This window comes from Sprattus sprattus, assembly GCF_963457725.1.
Source record: "Sprattus sprattus genome assembly, chromosome: 3".
Lineage (NCBI taxonomy): Eukaryota > Metazoa > Chordata > Actinopteri > Clupeiformes > Clupeidae > Sprattus > Sprattus sprattus.
The window spans coordinates 2,133,411-2,152,969 of record NC_137922.1 but is presented as its reverse complement, the minus strand read 5'-3'; the positions used below and the strand labels follow the sequence as shown (position 1 = coordinate 2,152,969).

At 40.8% G+C, this 19,559-nt stretch overlaps 3 protein-coding genes across 3 annotated transcripts in view; all 3 read left to right on the top strand.

Moving 5' to 3' along the window:
* The first annotated feature begins 554 nt into the window (after positions 1–554).
* Positions 555–3,415, top strand: chchd10 (coiled-coil-helix-coiled-coil-helix domain containing 10). Its single transcript, XM_080835718.1, has 4 exons — positions 555–731; positions 1,501–1,768; positions 2,338–2,479; positions 3,215–3,415. The coding sequence occupies exons 1-4, from the start codon at positions 691–693 to the stop codon at positions 3,232–3,234; spliced, it is 471 nt and encodes a 156-aa protein (XP_080691844.1). The 5' UTR covers positions 555–690; the 3' UTR covers positions 3,235–3,415.
* A 486-nt stretch (positions 3,416–3,901) lies between these two features.
* Positions 3,902–5,087, top strand: ddt (D-dopachrome tautomerase). The gene is made up of 3 exons (XM_080834495.1): positions 3,902–4,041; positions 4,271–4,446; positions 4,671–5,087. The coding sequence occupies exons 1-3, from the start codon at positions 3,934–3,936 to the stop codon at positions 4,741–4,743; spliced, it is 357 nt and encodes a 118-aa protein (XP_080690621.1). The 5' UTR covers positions 3,902–3,933; the 3' UTR covers positions 4,744–5,087.
* Positions 5,088–17,890: 12,803 nt separating this feature from the next.
* LOC308362074 (interferon-induced helicase C domain-containing protein 1-like) overlaps positions 17,891–19,559 on the top strand; it is a gene marked incomplete at both ends in the record, with an annotated part of 14,655 nt that continues 12,986 nt past the window's right edge. The window contains 2 exons of the mRNA XM_080834569.1: positions 17,891–18,331; positions 19,304–19,463. Of these exons, the coding sequence (XP_080690695.1) occupies positions 17,891–18,331; positions 19,304–19,463 (601 nt within the window). The remainder of the gene's footprint in view (positions 18,332–19,303; positions 19,464–19,559) is intronic.

The window sequence follows — 19,559 nt, the reverse complement described above, 5'->3', positions numbered from 1 at the left end:
GTCCAGTCGTTTGTGACCATGCTCTGTTTTAAAACGTCAGACCCAACCAAATATGACATTGGCGCCATCCAGTGGATAAAGTGATTCGCAAGAGCGAGCTTCACAAGTGCAACGGCGGAGTATTTCGGTAAATTTGATTAGGTGGTTCTTGGTTAACCTTTTTTTCATTTGACCTAAATATAATTACAAAAATTGTAACTTACTGCAACGTCCTTATCCGTATCATATTTCATTCATAAACCTGCCCCTCCGTCCGCATTATCTTATTACGTATGTACCTTGGATGTTTGACCGTATACTCCATGGTCGAACACTCTAGAAAGTTGGTCAAACACGTGTTTTTTTGTAACACACAGCCTCCTAAACGTGCAGTCTATTTGCACCTAACTGGAAAATAACGATTGCTAAAGGGACAATTAAATATTGTGCTTAAGACCGCTTAAATGAAAGGAAGTACTAGTAATAGACAGGCATACAGATTCTGGTAGACCATTTGTGTGCGTAAGACGACTGCGCACTGAGGACATCCTCCACACAAGGTCATTGGCACGTGTAGTTGTCATTCTGTTACGCACTCACCGGCTACTTCGTTGCAGTCTTTTATGAGCTGACCGAGACGTGTGGTAACATTAACGTTACCGGTGTGTTTCATTTTGACATCAGTTACATAGCGAGGAATTTATTTTTAAAATGCCAAGAGGAAGCCGCAGTGTCTCTTCAGCACATGCCAGGTAGGTTTTTATGATTTATTGTAACAGTTTAAAACGTATTTCTTTGCCAGTTAGCTATACTTAGCTAAATAGTTTGCTAAAGTTGAGGTAGCACCATCCTACTGGAAAAACGGTATTTTTGATCAGGTTAGCTTGCTAGTTTACGTTAGTAGCTGTAGCTTGCAGCTGGTATACTCATCAAAGGGAAACTTTTGAGATAGGACAGGTCAAAAAACAATTTTCCTAGAACTCTGGATAACCTAATTGCTTCACACTTGGTAACGTTAACGTTGTGAAAGCTATCTAGTAACCTTGAAGTACATCACTTGTCTTATAATAATGATAAAGAAAATGCTAACGTTACCTCTTATTGCCCCTGAGCAATTACTTTCAAGCAACGTTAGTTAGCCAAACTTAGCAACTTAAATAGAAATTCACGTCATATGATAGCATATCACTTGTTTTTCATTAGCATTTTTCACAGCTCAGTTGACGTAACCAGCGCAGCGTGATTCCCCATACTACCTAACCGATTGGTAGGTTTGCGGTGGGTGAATTGTCAGCTGTGTTTGGCAGGGCTTTAATCCCCCAGTCTTAGTCACAAATCAGGGACTATTGGAAATAAGGGCGTTATAAAATGTTGTTCGCGAAGAAATGTGTTTACCTGGAAAGTTCAACTTCCTGGGAACACAATTAACAATCAATCTTTAACCTCTTTGTTGCTGACATAATGTGTGTGTTGAAGCTCAGTAGTTTTTGTGTGGTTTCATAAACTGTCTGTCTGATCTAGTGCTCCAGCACATTCCTACGCCCCAGCACCTGTCCACCACCATGCCCCAGCACCTGTCCACCATGCCCCAGCACCTGTCCACCATGCCCCAGCAGCCCTGGCCCCTGCCCAGCCCAAGCAGCCAGGACTCATGGCCCAGATGGCCACCACTGCGGCTGGGGTGGCAGTGGGCTCTGCTGTCGGGCATGTAGTGGGTGGTGCCCTGACCGGGGCCTTCAGTGGTGGCAGTAGCAGCCCGGAACCGGCCAAGCCTGCAAGCTCATATCAGGTGAGTCCTTCCACTGTCAAAATAAACATTAGTGGGAAAATGGCAAACTACATCAAGGCATTACAGAGTGAGTCCTCACCTGATAAACAGGTGCCTAGCTCTCCAGCACATTCCATGTGATTTATTTGAGTTCAAACACCTTTCAGATGAGGCTTCAATTATTGAAGAAACATTAGGTGAACACTGACCCTGGAAGCAGACGGAAGGCAAACACATAACCCTGCCAAACACGTCACAGACAGGCTCTAATCTGCCCGCCCAAAACAGAGTAGAACCTTCTAGATCCGGTCAGGTGCTAAACAGAAGGTGTGATAACCTTGTCTCAAGTTCGTGGGGAATATTATGATGACATTTTAACACGGCGTAAAGGTTTTAATAGTAAAGATTTCATGGTTAGAGAAGGATGAAACCGATTGGAAAGATTATCTTATTAAGATGATTATTTCTGTTGTTGCAGCTGTACAGTGTATATAGTAATGCAAGATTTGGTTACACCTGGATTGTTATAAAGTGTTAAGTGAGTGACACTGATATTCTCTTATTATCGGATTATTATGGCCCTCTTTTAGGAGCCGCCCAGGCCAGCCCCTCCCCAACAAGGCCCATGCCTTTATGAGGTGAGACAGTTCCTGGACTGTGCCACCACACAGACTGACCTCACTCTGTGCGAAGGCTTCAGCGAGGCTCTCAAACAGTGCAAGTTCTCCAGTGGTAAGACTCCCCTTGCTCCGTCTTGAACACGAGACACATGATGGCCTACATATTAATTCATCCAGAGCCCTACAAAACAATGTCATGGCTAACACAGCTATTGATAGTAGTGACCGGCACACAAACTCATTTCATAGGTCAAAACCCTTATTTTAAATGCAGCTAGTCTACTATCATGTTTTAGGGTGGCCATGTGAAGAAGGTCCCTTCACTGTTAGGTTGAGAATAATTTTTGCAGCTTAATACATCTAGACATGTGAGAAAAGTTAAAGCACCAAGTTATAGCCTCAATGCCCCCGTTATGATAATCAGTGTTGATGGAGCTATTTGTAGTGTCCGGGCACTCCCTAGTGGTAGAAGCTAAAAAGTACTGTACTGTAAGCATGAGACTGCATGTTGATTGCAAAAACTTTGCTTGATGATTTTGAAAATATGGTGTATAACTTGTGTTTAGGAGTATGTTCTAGACAGACTGCTTTTTGCCCTTGAAAGTCACCTATGACAAGCTTTTGTCTTATCTCATCTACACAAAACCAAGCACCTGCCTATGAACCTCTACATACAAGTGGTGTTAAGAAAAGTTAAACTGCAGTGCGTCATTCTCTCTTTCATATGACATAACTTAGATCCTTAGATGGCCTGCCCATACACCTTTGAGGACAAACTAGGAGGTCTGGTTTGTTGAACAATATTATGTCATTGTGATTGTGTTATTGTGATGTTATGTCTCTTCAGGTGCATCTCAACTAGTTTGATTGTGGTCCTGCAAGGTTGATCCAACAAGAACTCTTGGATAAATGACACCTTCACAGAGAACTCAAACTCATCTATCAAAATGACTCTGCTCTAGACACACATTATTAAAGTTTTAGTTGTAACATGTACTTTGGACTTGTGATTATGTATGTGAGATTGTAAAATAAAAGCTGCTATGTACTTGTGCTATCTGTGTTCATTAAAAAAAGTTATGTGTCACATTAGTTTCTGAGAAACATAATTGAGTAGTTGTATTGTTTTGAGTGACATACATTTGGTTGAAGTATAGCCTACTGCAAGTACAGTAAATGTTTTCACTATAGACTACAGCGGCATTTAATTTCCCCTGCCCTTGATTGTCTTGTTTGAATTGAATTGTTCCTGTGCTAAATTCACAATAATCCCATCATGTGTTGACATACTGTTAACTGCAAGGAAGTTATCATTCTAACTAAACTTAGAACTTAAAGTGTGCTGATTTAAAGTGATTTGAGATATCAAAGTCGATCTAGTACATCATTCATTTTTATGACTCGGGAGCGAAGTCTGTCGGCCTGATTAGAACCCCGGCCAATCCTGACCCGTTATGAATAGGCGTTTCCTTTTCTGACCAATAGGCACATTGCTGTATTCCCTTTCCGGTTTATTTTTATGTGTTCATAGAATCTTTCCGATCCCATACAGACACATAAGCGATCATGCCTTTCATTGATTTGGAATCTAACTTGCCAGCGACCAAATTCTCTGAGGAGTTTTTGAAGAAATTATGCACTGCCACCGCCACTGCGCTTGGGAAACCGGAAGAAGTGAGTATAGGAACCGGGACACGTTATTACGAGTTGCCTACCAATTCAGTAGTGGCGTGATATCATTTCACCTTGAAAAACAAACTTCTATGAACTCAAAATGTGCTTACATTGAACTAAATATATCAATGTCATCATCTCAACATTATCTCATTTGTGAATCTGAATCTAGTGAAAAATACAGTACAGTTAATGCTGGCTCAACCTGATCATGAATGTTTTTTTTTAGAGAATGAATCTCGTGGTTAAAGCGGGTCTACCGATGCTTATCGCCGGATCCTGTTCGCCGTGCGTGATGCTATCCGTGTCCGCCATCGGCGTGACTGACACGGCGGAGAAGAACAAGGAGCACAGTGCAAAGATATTCCAGTTCCTTACTGGGGAACTAGGCTTGAGCGAAGACCGGTAAGCATGAAGACAGCTTGTGCCCGGTTACATCATAGTGATGGGCTTAATTTACATGTGCAAGGCTAGCATAGTTCATAGTCTGAACGAAAGACAAAAAGTAGACTACTTGCCACACTTGTGGGATATACCCCTGTTCTGTTATAACGTGTGTAGTCCTATCTGATCTCCAAAATATCGTTTTTGCTGAAACTTTTCCTGAATATTTTTTCTCTTCTTCGTAGGATTGTGATTAGATTTTATGCACTGGAACCAATGCAGGTGGGCAAGAAGGGCACAGTGATGAGTTTTCTGTGATGTGAAGCCTGATTTCAGTGGGAGTCAAATTACTTGAAAAGGCAATTCCTGGTTTGAGGACAAGAATTGGAGAAGTCCCCTTTATATCTTATGTCCCTGTGGAACTTTCAGTATGGAATTGGCCATTTAAGCTATAAAATACAGCATTACAAAATCTTAATATAACATTTCTAATGTAATTAGGCATACAAGTGAGAGTTCAAGCAGATTAGGATATCAGAAACCATTAAAATTGATATAAGTTTTACAGTCTTTAAATATAAAAACAGCTGACTAAACAGCTGACTAATTTGTGTTTCTGTTCTATGTCAAATAAACTATGGCAGTTGTGCTTATTACGCATACACCCTTGTGCTGAATCTAGTTTTGTCTGAAAGTTAAACTGTGAAGCTGGTAACTAATCATCATATTTTGAACATTGTGTGCAAGCTGCATGTACAATACAACACTCCGTGTTCCTAATGTGAAGATATGTTGTTTTGTCCTTTTCGTTTAGTTTTTTCATGAAACAAATTGAATGTGATAACTGGCCTAAAGGACAGAGGGAATATAACACAGAAATGTTGTAGATCAACTGACAACACACGCACACACTAGTTTGCTTAAAAAGAGTTGGAAATTCTGCTAGGAAGGGTTATTGATTGAATTAAGAGGAAACAAAGATAGGATAAGGCATGTAAAATACACTGACAGCACCCATTTCTCATATGAACTGGAGGGCAAAGGTGAGTTCACCTGTAGGACTGACAATACATGAAAACAGTTTTGTTCATTAAAGATGCAGTTAACAATTCTTACCAAAGGTTGCTGATATTTGAGCTCAACAATCAAAACCCCCTCCCTCCCGTGCTCCTGACGATCCGTGTTGATTGGCTGGAATCCTTAATGGCTGTTTATGAGAGTGTCTGTTTCTCATTCATAGAGCCAGGACTATGTAGGCTACACCAGAGTTTGTTTTGAGCGCACACATTGAATGAACAGCTAGAGGACTGTGGAAAATTGATATCCTTCCTGAAGGAACAGTTAAAGTTTGATATCAATGATATAACCCAATCTCTGCCACAAATGGGTCTTATGCAAACAGAGGTCCCCATCCTGGCGCAGCTGTAAAGGCCGAATTATGCTCTGTTTTAGACGTAACGCGTAAGCACGTAAGATACATAACCCCCCCTTGCGGGGTAAAATATCCCCCCTTACGTGCTTAAGTGCGTCGCCCAAAATTCCTGACTATGCGACTAAAACACTACGGCCCTACACAGCTCGCAAAGGCTGTGATTGGCCGGCTACCACAACCTTTCACAGAGTCTCACGTTTCCGGGTTAATAGCATACTACAGCCTTTTTTAGACCCAGACATTTTTTAAAATCATGAATACCCTGCAGACCGTCTCACAAGCCTTTTCTTATGGATTAGGAACAAACATAACAGAAGAGGTCCAAAGACATGAACTCCTTTACAAATCCTCTTTAAACACTTATAGAATGCTTAAATTACCGCGAATTTATGGAGAGAATATCCCATTCTCACCCGCGATTGTTTGGAGAGAATGTGGTTATTCACGAACAAATAGGTACTTTCATATTCATTTTCCGCCACTTGTGAGTCATGGTGATATCTTTCATTGAGTTCATATTGACGTGAATCATCAATTGCACCAGCGAGATTGATAGAATGAGCCCGGTCTGCTCATATACAAAAGTTAACAGTAACCTGCCGTTACCTTAGAGAATATCCCATTCTCACCCGCGATTGTTAGGAGAAAATGTGCTAATTCACGAACAAATACTTTCATATTCATTTTCCACCACTTGTGAGTCATGGTGGTATCATTCATTGAGGTCATATTGACGTGAATCAATCAATTGCACCCGCGATTTTGATAGAATGAGCCCGGTCTGCTCATATACAAAAGTTAACATTAACGTGGGCTTAACTGATGGCCAGCACCATTGTAGTTACAAGCATTGACAACATGATGAGATTCTCTCACCGTTTACCACCTCATCTTAAATAATGTAACTCATAAACACATCGTTTTAAAGCCTGTCGCAGTCATTAAAAGATGTCAATAAAGGAACTTTTGCGTCATGTCTTTTTCGCCACTGGTACTGAATTGCCAACATTTGTATTTTGTGTAACACATGTATTCATAACATCAAGCCTTTCGCCCACTACACTTTCATGCTCCGGTAAGTTTTTTTCCTTTGTCCTGCTGCAATAAATAGGCTTACTTAACTCAAAATAAATCTACAGTTCTGGCGTCAATTTGCTTTGCAACACGCAACACAAGCCTTGCAACACGCTCTGCGTCTAAAACGAACCTTAAATCAAAACTTGTCTAAAACAAGTTCCTTGTGTAAATTACGTGCTTAGGCGTTACGTCTAAAACAGAGCATAATTCGGCCTTAAAGGCCGAATTATGCTCTGTTTTAGACGTAACGCGTAAGCACGTAAGATACATAACCCCCCCTTGCGGGGTAAAATATCCCCCCTTACGTGCTTAAGTGCGTCGCCCAAAATTCCTGACTATGCGACTAAAACACTACGGCCCTACACAGCTCGCAAAGGCTGTGATTGGCCGGCTACCACAACCTTTCACAGAGTCTCACGTTTCCGGGTTAATAGCATACTACAGCCTTTTTTAGACCCAGACATTTTTTAAAATCATGAATACCCTGCAGACCGTCTCACAAGCCTTTTCTTATGGATTAGGAACAAACATAACAGAAGAGGTCCAAAGACATGAACTCCTTTACAAATCCTCTTTAAACACTTATAGAATGCTTAAATTACCGCGAATTTATGGAGAGAATATCCCATTCTCACCCGCGATTGTTTGGAGAGAATGTGGTTATTCACGAACAAATAGGTACTTTCATATTCATTTTCCGCCACTTGTGAGTCATGGTGATATCTTTCATTGAGTTCATATTGACGTGAATCATCAATTGCACCAGCGAGATTGATAGAATGAGCCCGGTCTGCTCATATACAAAAGTTAACAGTAACCTGCCGTTACCTTAGAGAATATCCCATTCTCACCCGCGATTGTTAGGAGAAAATGTGCTAATTCACGAACAAATACTTTCATATTCATTTTCCACCACTTGTGAGTCATGGTGGTATCATTCATTGAGGTCATATTGACGTGAATCAATCAATTGCACCCGCGATTTTGATAGAATGAGCCCGGTCTGCTCATATACAAAAGTTAACATTAACGTGGGCTTAACTGATGGCCAGCACCATTGTAGTTACAAGCATTGACAACATGATGAGATTCTCTCACCGTTTACCACCTCATCTTAAATAATGTAACTCATAAACACATCGTTTTAAAGCCTGTCGCAGTCATTAAAAGATGTCAATAAAGGAACTTTTGCGTCATGTCTTTTTCGCCACTGGTACTGAATTGCCAACATTTGTATTTTGTGTAACACATGTATTCATAACATCAAGCCTTTCGCCCACTACACTTTCATGCTCCGGTAAGTTTTTTTCCTTTGTCCTGCTGCAATAAATAGGCTTACTTAACTCAAAATAAATCTACAGTTCTGGCGTCAATTTGCTTTGCAACACGCAACACAAGCCTTGCAACACGCTCTGCGTCTAAAACGAACCTTAAATCAAAACTTGTCTAAAACAAGTTCCTTGTGTAAATTACGTGCTTAGGCGTTACGTCTAAAACAGAGCATAATTCGGCCTTAACACCTCAGCGATGGCCATCATCAATTATAGGCTACCGGAGGAGCACCAGTCTGAAAGTCATCTTGATTGCGCAGCCATCATACGTAATCAGCAGGTCTATTGTTAGAAGGACACACCGATCTTCCAAACATTCAACAAGTCGCCAGAATCGTATTCACCAAAGAGAACTTTCTAGAACTTCATTAGTATGCACTAACACAATAGACAAATATTCTATCGAGGGTAAACTAAACCATCCCCTTTTCTCTCTGAGTTTATAGGCTATATAAGTGACGTTGTTACGGTATTCATTTTGACGCCGCTGAATACGAAGTGTGTTGTTAGTGCGCATACTTGAATTAAAGCTTGATTCTTATTTTGGACTCCGAAGACTCCTTCGTTTCTTACAATTGGCGAACCACCCATTCCGCAGATTTCTGAGAAAAAAAAGAGGTGAGTAATTTATTATTTATCTGCTGTTTCAAGAAATCTGCACGTTTAAAACAACCGAGGAAGGAGGTTCAAGGATAGGTAAAACCTGTTTGATGTATTTTGTTCCATTAATACGCAGGAGGTGTTAGTTGTGGGTTAGCTCTCTGCAATTTTGTTTCTAAACGATTCTAAAGTAACTGAATTAGCCCGAAGTAGAGTGGTAGTAGAATTGTAGCCTATAGACTACGTTTCTAAAGGAACTGGAACATAGACTGCGAAACGTTTCTAAAGTAGGCCTGAAACAAGTAATTGAAAACCCGCAATTTTTGAAAAGACAGAAATCTTTGAGAAGATGAATGCTCGCCAAGAGCTTTTGAGCGAGGAAGTACGAGCGCTTATAGCCCGTCGTTTGCAGGCTATAAGGACGCTCGGATGGCATCTAATTCACGGCGTGAGATAGATGCCATCCGAGCGAACAGTGACGTGCGGTGAAGTCAGTACGAGGGTAGGCACTGAGTTATGAAAGCCAGATTACTTTATTTATTGTTTAGGCTAATAGGCTACGTCACAACAGTAGGTACAAGTGCGGCACACAGGCACGGTCGATCGATGTATAAAAAAAAAATCCAATCACGATAACATATCGTACTCTCAGTCTCGCACACGCATGCACACACCAGTTAATGTCCATCATCAGAATGCAAACATCTTTATCCGCACAGCGGCCAATTATGTATGTCAGTCAGCAGCAATGAGAACACACACTGCTCAATTGAATATGAAAGCAAATGGCTTGCAGTCGGCATTAATTCAACCCCACACTTATCATTTCAAAATTAAGCTCAAAATAGTTTCTAACTCACCTGACTAGCACAGCCACAATGCCAATCTTTTTTGTCATACCAGTCCGTTTGAAACGACAATTTTTGGTCCCTTTTTCTGCAGAATTTCATTTAGTGTTGGAATAGGCCTCCCTCTTGCTAGTTACTACTTTTTTCTATTAAAGTCGAGTTTGGAGAAATGTCTAAGTTCCACAATATCGGTAGATACCGCTGTTGTCATTTTTACTTTGATTTTCGCGGGGATTACGCTTAGCTGGTGTAATGACGTCAGCTGCGCAAATGTCCAGTAATATCTCAATTTTAATTGGTCCATGTTTGATACGTAACGTAGATGATTACTGGCATAACATATTTACGTGCAAAGGCACAGTAGAGTTGTGCCTTTCGACGTACATATTAAAGAATACAGAATCTAAGTGCGCATGCGCGAAATGAGTTTTTCGCTGCCGTTCAAAATGAATGGACAGTAAAGGCACTGCTTATTCTACCGTTTTTTTTGTATTTGTTTATGCGTAACTGATACAATTGTCATCGTAACGTCTAAACAATTGGAATAACGTATGTATTGCATATATAAATCACAAGAATACTCGGTACAAATACAAATACAAGTTTATTAAATAAAATGATTTAATAAACATTTTTACGTTTGAATTTTGTCAGGGTAGGCAGTGCCTACCTTGCCTACCCTGACTGCACGTCACTGCGAGCGAAAGTCTTCTGGTCATAGACTCTACATTCATGGACAAAGAGCAACTGTCTGTTCTTAAAGCGCCCACAGTGTTGATGGTATGAATGCAGTATATGTTGTACAATGTATGTACTTTTACCATTGTACACCAACTATATGTATCACCAACTATATTTTCTTTTATTATCACGAACAGCCCTCAACTGCCAGCATGGCCAGCATTGCGTCATCGCCATCCACCTCGTCACCTGCGGCCTCCCCCCAGCCATCCACCTCATCACCCGAGCCATCCTCACCCGAGGCCTTCGTCGAGGCAACCTCTACAGCTTCTCAGTGGCCCAATTTACCGGCTGCGTTCACCCCATCCACCCCTTCAGCCTCCATGATGCCACCATCTCCTCTGTCCCACACAGGGAAGAGGAGGAAAAGAAGGAGTCAGCTGGATGACTTTAACCTGGAGAAAAGGATATCAGATTTGGAGAAGCGCAGACAGGTTTTGCTTTCACTCGCGAGCGTGGCTTCCCCTGATGAATATGCTAGATTTGGCCAGACTGTGGGGGACCTGTTGAGGTCGGCGTTGCCAGAGATGAGGCACACTGCAAAGGTCAAGGTGATGCAGTATTTGCTTACGATACAGGGCGTAGACTATACTAAACCATTCGTTTTGTATTAATAGTTGGTTTGTGGTTTGTTCTGTAGTCCTCTTGTACTTTTGTTCTCTACTCTTGTTTGGATTTTGCACATTGTATTTTTATTAATAATAGTTGTTTTGAATTTTGTACTGTACTGTTTTTGTACTTTTGCTCTGTTACATTGTATTTTATTATTAAGTTGGTTTGCATGTTGTACTGTTCTTGTACTTTGCACTGTCATTTCTTATTTTTCACTTACATAAATAAAACAGCAAATAAGAAATGAAACAGTTTATTGCATTCATTCATGTCTCACACCAATAGCAGCTCTTAAACTGTTCATACATTCTTTGCTCCTTGTCACTTGTTCTATTATTTAGTATAGGTTCTGTACCTTGTTTGCACACTGTAAACCCAAACAGTTCTACTAACTTATTAACATTATGAATCCAGTACTTAAAACCTGGTATTTAGTTGACCCAACTTTAAATGTATAAGTTTTCTGAGCAAGTGAAGACGTTGTAATTGTATGGGAATGTATTTGTTTTAGTAAACATTGCCTGATAACTCATATTTTTTTAGTATCTGACGTCATCAACGTCGTTGATAACACCATTGCAGAGATCTTGTGATGAGAGTCGGAGACAGCAGACTTAAGGTGGAGGAGTCGTTTAGTAATCGAGAGGTTGGAAGGTTGCTAGTTCAATTCCCACTCCTCCTTACAATACTAAGTGTATAAGTGTGAACCCCTAAACTGCTCCTGATCTATAAATGCAAAATTCCTTGTAAATCACTTTGGATAAAAGTGTCTGCTAATCACAGAAGTAAATGTACATCTGGCAACACTGGAGGCTGTCGAACAATGACAGTTCTCTCTACAGTAAGAGTTTGTGCAAGAAGTTGGAACATAAGGGAGATACCCTTTCAAAAACTTGTAAGCGCGTAATAACTAGTTTGTGAGAGAAACACAAATATCAGACAAGGCAAAATCCTGAACGATTTTGGAATAATATGAGTGCAGAGAACTTAAAAATTATGAAAATGATAACAAAATAAATCAGTACAGCCGATGTATAATTTTTAAGTATAAATATATATACGTATGTACTCAAATTTTACTACGTAATCGGTTACATCAAAAGTTTTAAGTACTCTGAACTTGTTCAGGTTTACAGTGCAATTAGGTTTTTGAAAGAGTTGGGATTTATTAACACTTCTAGGTTAGATCATCAGGTCATCTGGGGGCCAAGTGTGCCGTGTGACACTATGTCATTCTGCCATGACACCGCTCCTTCTGGCCCCATAAAGAATTCTGCCAATGCATCTCGCACACCTGCAGCAGCTCTGGTGGCACGGCTCCTAGTCATCTGTGATGGATGGACCGCTTGGAGATTTGAGTCACCATCCACCACTCTGCGACACTCACCAGGCTGTTGGGAGCCTCCTGCAGGTGCATCAGTGAAATTGGGAGGAATGTAGCGGCTGACAGGGTTGTAAGCCTCATCGGTGTCGGCCAGGTAGTTGTGCAGAATAACACATGCCTTCACCACATCCACAGCCTTCTCTGGATGGAACTCAAGTGGCTTCCCAAGAATCCTCCACCGTGCAGCCAGGATTCCAAACACATTTTCTATATGACCCTCCTGGCTCTGGAGTCTCTGCTTAGATTTGCCCCTGATAATACAACAAAAGATACAGTGTTACTGAATAGAACATAGTTGCACCACAATCACAGACCAGATACAACGTTCTGACAAATATGTATGCAACGTGCTCTGCAATTCATTATTATTATTTGTGACACCTGGATATGGACGCATGATGTTGTTATGCAAGGGGAAAGCAGCATCAGCGACAATCAGGTGTAGGGCTTTGGTCGTGGTCCCGGGAAGGAACGCTGATGGAGGCAGTTCATCTTATGCTCGAACAGCAGGCACGTGCACAGATAGACCCCTAGTGGTGCTCAAGCACCTGCCCTTTTGCACTGGATGAGAAAAGGGCCCCTTCTGCTGGGGTCACATTTTTTCTTCATTCATGATTGTTTCAGAATCAAAATTACTCTCTCTGTCATCAATTTGTCATCATGTGTTTTGATATCTGACGGGCATTAAATTGAGTTTTTATGAAAATTTCGCTCCGACATGCTCCACAGCGCTCACAAGCCCCTGCCGCGCCCCTCCCTCCTCCCCTTAGTGCTCATCCAGTTCTTCTCTTAACCCGCAGCATCTGACAAACAGGTAATGACGGTGACAGTGCAATGATACATTAACCACAAAATTAGCGCCGTTGAAAACATTACGTTGGCACTGGTCCGACGTTTCCTACAAAAAAAACCTCACGAAATCCGTGAATTCAAATCTTGTCCAGCTGTTTACTGACGTTTGTCATGTTTAATAAAGAGAGAGAGGGAGAGAGATACAGACAGACAGGCATGCAGGCAGGCATGCAGGCAGAGCATTTAAAGACAGTTGTACTGTTCTACAAATCGTAATTATTACTATGAAAGGTAGGTCTTAAGTTGAGCTACATGACAGTCTGGTGAGGTATATTATTAGTGTAATGCTGATTAGCTTATGCTTCAATTCGGTCAGAAAATAGTAAAAAAATAAAAATAAATGTGTGTACTGAGTTTTATAGAGATTTTGTAAGTCACTCTTGATTATTACAGTGCATGAAATGCCCTGTATTGTTCCAATCCAATCCAATCCAATCCACTTTATTTATATAGCACAGTTTAAACAAACACATGGGTTTCCAAAGTGCTGCACACAGAAAAAGAGATAAAATAAGTATAAAATAAGTAAAGCACATGACCCACCCAACACTTCTACATCACATCAACACGCCATCTAGTGTCCAAAGGTTGTTATTCCTAGGCTTCTTATTACAGTGCATGAAATGCCCTGTATTGTTATTCCTAGGCTTCTTCTTCTTCTTCTTCTCACCTTTTTCTGCGATTAATTCAGCTCGAACCGCTTAACTTAGAAACTTCGTTCAAACTTTGTCGTGTAGGTCTTGTAAAGGACACTTATGCTATGTATTTTTTTTACTTTTTTGAACTTTATACTTTTTAAGATATTAAAGAAAAACTAATACAAATTTTCCCATTGACTTACATTGGGCTATTATGACATCATAATAGGGTCATTAAACTGGCTTGCACCTGTGCTTCACTGACACCTGCGCCAAGGTTCCAAGGCTCCTCTTCTCTCTGTACCTCTCCATTCAACTGTATAACTAGGAATATTAAGAGACACCTTCCATACTCTACTTTTTTTTCTCTCACACTCAATCTCTCTCTCTCAATATTTTCCCTCTTCACTCTCTCTATACTGTCTTTATCAAGAGCCACACTTGTTCTCTCTTCTCTCCTCTCTTCTTTCTTTCTTCCACTCTTCCTTCCTTTCTTTTTTCCTTTCTTCCACTATTCTTTCCTTCTTCCACTCTTCTTTCCTTTCTTTTTCCCTTCTTCCACTCTTTCCTTCTTTTACTCTTCTTTCCTTTCTTCTTTCCTTCTTTCACTCTTTCTTTTCTTCTTTCCTTCTTCCACTCTTCTTTCCTTCTTTCACCCTTCTTTCCTTCTTCTACTCTTCTTCCCTTCTTTCACTCTTCTTTCTTTTATTCTTTCCTTCTTCCACTCTTCTTTCCTTTCTTCACTCTTCTTTCTTTTCCTCTTTCCTTCTTCCACTCTTCTTTCCTTTCTTCTTTCACTCTTCTTTCTTTTGTTCTTTCCTTCTTTCACTCTTCTTTCTTTTCTTCTTTCCTTCTTTCACTCTTCTTTCTTTTCTTCTTACTTTCTTAACTTTTGCATTTCATGCACTGGTATTTCCTTCAGGAAATGCATTTTCTAGTTACAGTGCATGAAATGCCCTGTATTGTTATTCCTAGGCTTCTTCTTCTTCTTCTTCTTCTCACCTTTTTCTGCGATTAATTCAGCTCGAACCGCTTAACTTAGAAACTTTGTTCAAACTTTGTCGCGTAGGTCTTGTAAAGGACACTTATGCAATGTATTTTTTACTTTTCTAAACTTTATACTTTTTAAGATATTAAAGAAAAACGAATATAAATTTCTCCCATTGACTTACATTGGGCCATTATGACATCATAATAGGGTCTTTAAACTGGCTTGCACCTGTGCTTTACTGACACCTGCGCCAAATCCAAGGAACCTCTTCTGTCTGTCCCTCTCAATTTAACTGTAACTAGGAACTATAAGACACCTTCCATTCTCTACTTTTTTTCTCTCCATCTCTCCATCTTTCCCTCTCACGCTACTTTCTCTCACACTCAATCTCTCTTCTTCACTCCATTTTTATCTCCTTTTTTCAATATTTTCACTCTCTCTTTATCTCTTTATCCAGAGCCACTATTGTTCACTCTTCTTTCCTTCTTCCACTCTTCTTTCCTTTCTTCACTCTTCTTTCCTTCTTCCACTCTTCTTTCCTTCTTCTTTCCTTCTTTCACTCTTATTTCCTTTCTTCTTTCCTTCTTCCATTCTTCTTTCCTTTCTTCTTTCATTATTTTACTCTTCTTTATTTTCTTCTTTCCTTCTTCCACTTTTCTTTCCTTTCTTCACTCTTTCTTTTCTTCTTTCCTTCTTCCACTCTTCTCTCCTTTATTCACTCTTCTTTCCTTTCTTACACTCTTCTTTCCTTCTTTCACTCTTCTTTCCTTCTTCTTTCCTTCTTTCACTCTTATTTCCTTTCTTCTTTCCTTCTTCCATTCTTCTTTCCTTTCTTCTTTCATTATTTTACTCTTCTTTATTTTCTTCTTTCCTTCTTCCACTTTTCTTTCCTTTCTTCACTCTTTCTTTTCTTCTTTCCTTCTTCCACTCTTCTCTCCTTTATTCACTCTTCTTTCCTTTCTTACACTCTTCTTTCCTTCTTTCACTCTTCTTTCTTTTCTTCTTCCCTTCTTCCACTCTTCTTTCCTTTCGTCTTTCATTATTTCACTCTTCTTTCTTTTCTTCTTTCCTTCTTCCACTCTTCTTTCCTGTTTTCACTCTTCTTTCTTTTCTTCTTTCCTTCTTTCACTCTTCTTTCCTTTCTTCACTCTTCTTTCCTTCTTCCACTCTTCTTTCCTTCTTCTTTCCTTCTTTCACTCTTATTTCCTTTCTTCTTTCCTTCTTCCATTCTTCTTTCCTTTCTTCTTTCATTATTTTACTCTTCTTTATTTTCTTCTTTCCTTCTTCCACTTTTCTTTCCTTTCTTCACTCTTTCTTTTCTTCTTTCCTTCTTCCACTCTTCTCTCCTTTATTCACTCTTCTTTCCTTTCTTACACTCTTCTTTCCTTCTTTCACTCTTCTTTCTTTTCTTCTTCCCTTCTTCCACTCTTCTTTCCTTTCGTCTTTCATTATTTCACTCTTCTTTCTTTTCTTCTTTCCTTCTTCCACTCTTCTTTCCTGTTTTCACTCTTCTTTCTTTTCTTCTTTCCTTCTTTCACTCTTCTTTCCTTTCTTCTTTCCTTCTTCCACTCTTCTCTCCTTTCTTCACTCTTCTTTCCTTTCCTCTTTCCTTCTTCCACTCTTCTTTCCTTTCTTATTTCCTTTCTTTCACTCTTCTTTCTTTTCTTCTTCCTTTCTTAACTTTTGCATTTCATGCACTGGTATTTCCTTCAGGAAATGCATTTTCTAGTTCTTATTATTCTTTTTACCGACTTCTGCGCCTAATTCAGCTCGAACCGCTTAACTTAGAAACTTCACTCAAACGTTATCGGTAGGTCTTGTTAAAGACACTTATGCTATGTATTTTTCACTTTTCTAAACTTTACACTTTTTTAGATATTAAAGAAAAACGAATACAAATTTTCCCATTGACTTATAATGGGCCATTAAGACATCATAATAGGGTCATTAAACTGGCTTGCACCTGTGCTTCACTGCCACCTGTGCCAAGGTTCCAAGGCTCCTCTTCTCTCTGTCCCTCTCCATTCAACTGTATAACTAGGAATATTAAGAGACACCTTCCATACTCTACTTTTTTCTCTCTCCATCTTTCTCTCTATCCCTCTCAATCCACTTTCTCTCACACTGCATCTCTCTGCTTTACTCCTTTTTTTCTCCTTCTTTTAGTATTTTGCCACTTCACTCTCTCTTTACTGTCTTTATCCAGAGCCACTCTTGTTTAATCTTCTTTCCTTTCTCCACTATTTTTTCCTTCTTTCACTCTTCTTTCTTTTCTTCTTACTTTCACTCTCCGTTTCTTCTTTCACTCTTCTTTCCTTTCTTCACTCCTTTTTCCCTTCATCTTTCCTTCTTCATCTCTCCTTTCTCTTCTTCTTTCCTTCTTTTACTCTTTTTTCCTTTCTTATTTCCTTCTTTCACTCTTCTTTCTTTTCTTCTTCCTTTCTTAACTTTTGCCTTTCATGCACTGGTATTTCCTTCAGGAAATGCATTTTCTAGCTATGCACAACATTGCTTTATCTAATTTACAAAATTTGCAGCATAACGCCAAGAAAAGTGAGAAGTTCAGGGAACTGCAGCAAGCAGCTCAGGGTAGCTCCCTTTTATCTTGGCTCAGGCCATCAACTAGTAAAACAAATGAGGGAGGAAATATCCTACTCTGTTTTTATATATTTATTATTATTTTTAATTTTATAAATCATTTTGGCGATTGGTTTGAAAAGACTGTACACATGCCTGGTCGTGGATATACTTACCAGCATGGATCATGAGATCTATCAGGGCGGGGACTTTCCCTGTGAAATATTGTCCCCTGGGTTTCGAAAACCGATGAATGGAAACCGAAAGCAATATCGCAACTAAGGTGCAACCCTGCAATGCTTTATAAACAGTCGGGTGCTGAGTGACTAGGCTACAGTAATAGGACTCATCTCCTGCGTATGTTAACAACAAACTGCGCAAAATGACTGTAGATACGGATGACAGCCTCATCTGGCTGATTAGCGAATGTTTTCGCAACACATTACGACGTCTCATTCGCATCGAGCCAGTTTTAGATCACATTACTTTCTTGGAGAAGGAGCAGAAAGAGCGCATCATCACCAAGGCAAGAAATGAGTGTAATCAAACTGCAGTCGATCTCCTCATTGACACCATTGTGGGCAAAGCCCGTCAGCCCGGCTGGTCACGGGAGTTCGTGCAGGCGCTCTCGCTCGCGGGCTGTTCCTATGCTGCGCAGATAGTGGAGTCGGAGAAGTTGCCCAGTCCGTCGCTGGAGGCGGAGAATGACTGCTGTGTCCATCTGATCACGCTTCTGGGCCCGAGTCTGATTGAGATGAAGACGCCAGATGTGTGTGACGCCTGTTTCCAGGGCAACCTAATCTCGGATGAGGACCGGCAAAACGTGAGTGATGTCTCTTTAAAATGAAGACAATTTTTTTTTCTCAATTTGATCACTATTGTTCTCAAGATGAGATGAGAGGTATAACTATTAGCTGTACACAATTTGAAACCACTCACTATAGCAACGGACAGATAATCATATAGTTGGCTTTATGGATTAAGACTCACAATCCAGCGTCTATTTTATGTGGGAAGTGAAGACGTGGGAGGGGCCTGGTGATGGGGGTTGATCCAGAAAACTATGGCATGAATTTTGGGGAATAACCTGCTTAAATTGATCTTCTGTCATGGAGCACACACACACACACACACACACACACACACACACACACACACACACACACACACACACACACACACACACACGAACATCTATACAGTGAGCAGGAAAACGAGAGATTCCACCGATGTCAACATAAGAAATGCACACAGACAGGCAGGCAGACTGACAGAAAGGCAGACGTGACAGACGTGACAGACAATCAGTGATGTAGAGTGTTTACCTCCTCCTGAGCTGTTCCCGTGGTTACTGACGCCTCCAGTGTGTGTACCGTGTGTTACTGACGCCTCCAGTGTGTGTCTCGTGTGTTACTGACGCCTCCAGTGTGTGTCTCGTGTGTAACTGACGCCTCCAGTGTGTGTCTCGTGTGTTACTGACGCCTCCAGTGTGTGTCTCGTGTGTTACTGACGCCTCCAGTGTGTGTCACGTGTGTTACTGACGCCTACAGTGTGTGTCTCGTGTGTTACTGACGCCTCCAGTGTGTGTCTCGTGTGTTACTGACGCCTCCAGTGTGTGTCTCGTGTGTTACTGACGCCTACAGTGTGTGTACCGTGTGTAACTGACGCCTCCAGTGTGTGTCCCGTGTGTTACTGACGCCTCCAGTGTGTGTACCGTGTGTTACTGACGCCTCCAGTGTGTGTCCCGTGTGTAACTGTGTCCCGTGTGTTCTGTGTGTTTTGGTGCATATTTCAGATCTTGGCTGAGACAACAAATAAGGGGCCTATAGGGGGCGCTCGCCTCCTCCTGAGCAGAATCGTCCTCCAGCCTCCAGGATGGTTCTCCAGGTTCCTGGATGCACTGAAGAAGACGGAGCATTTTGATTTGCTTGAGGAACTCACTGGAGTGCAGCGCGGTAAGGCCATCTCTTAGTCCAGTTCCAGCGTCCCTGTCACCTGTCTGACACACAGAAGCTGCTCTGCCAGGCTTACCTGCTCAGTCATCAGGGGTC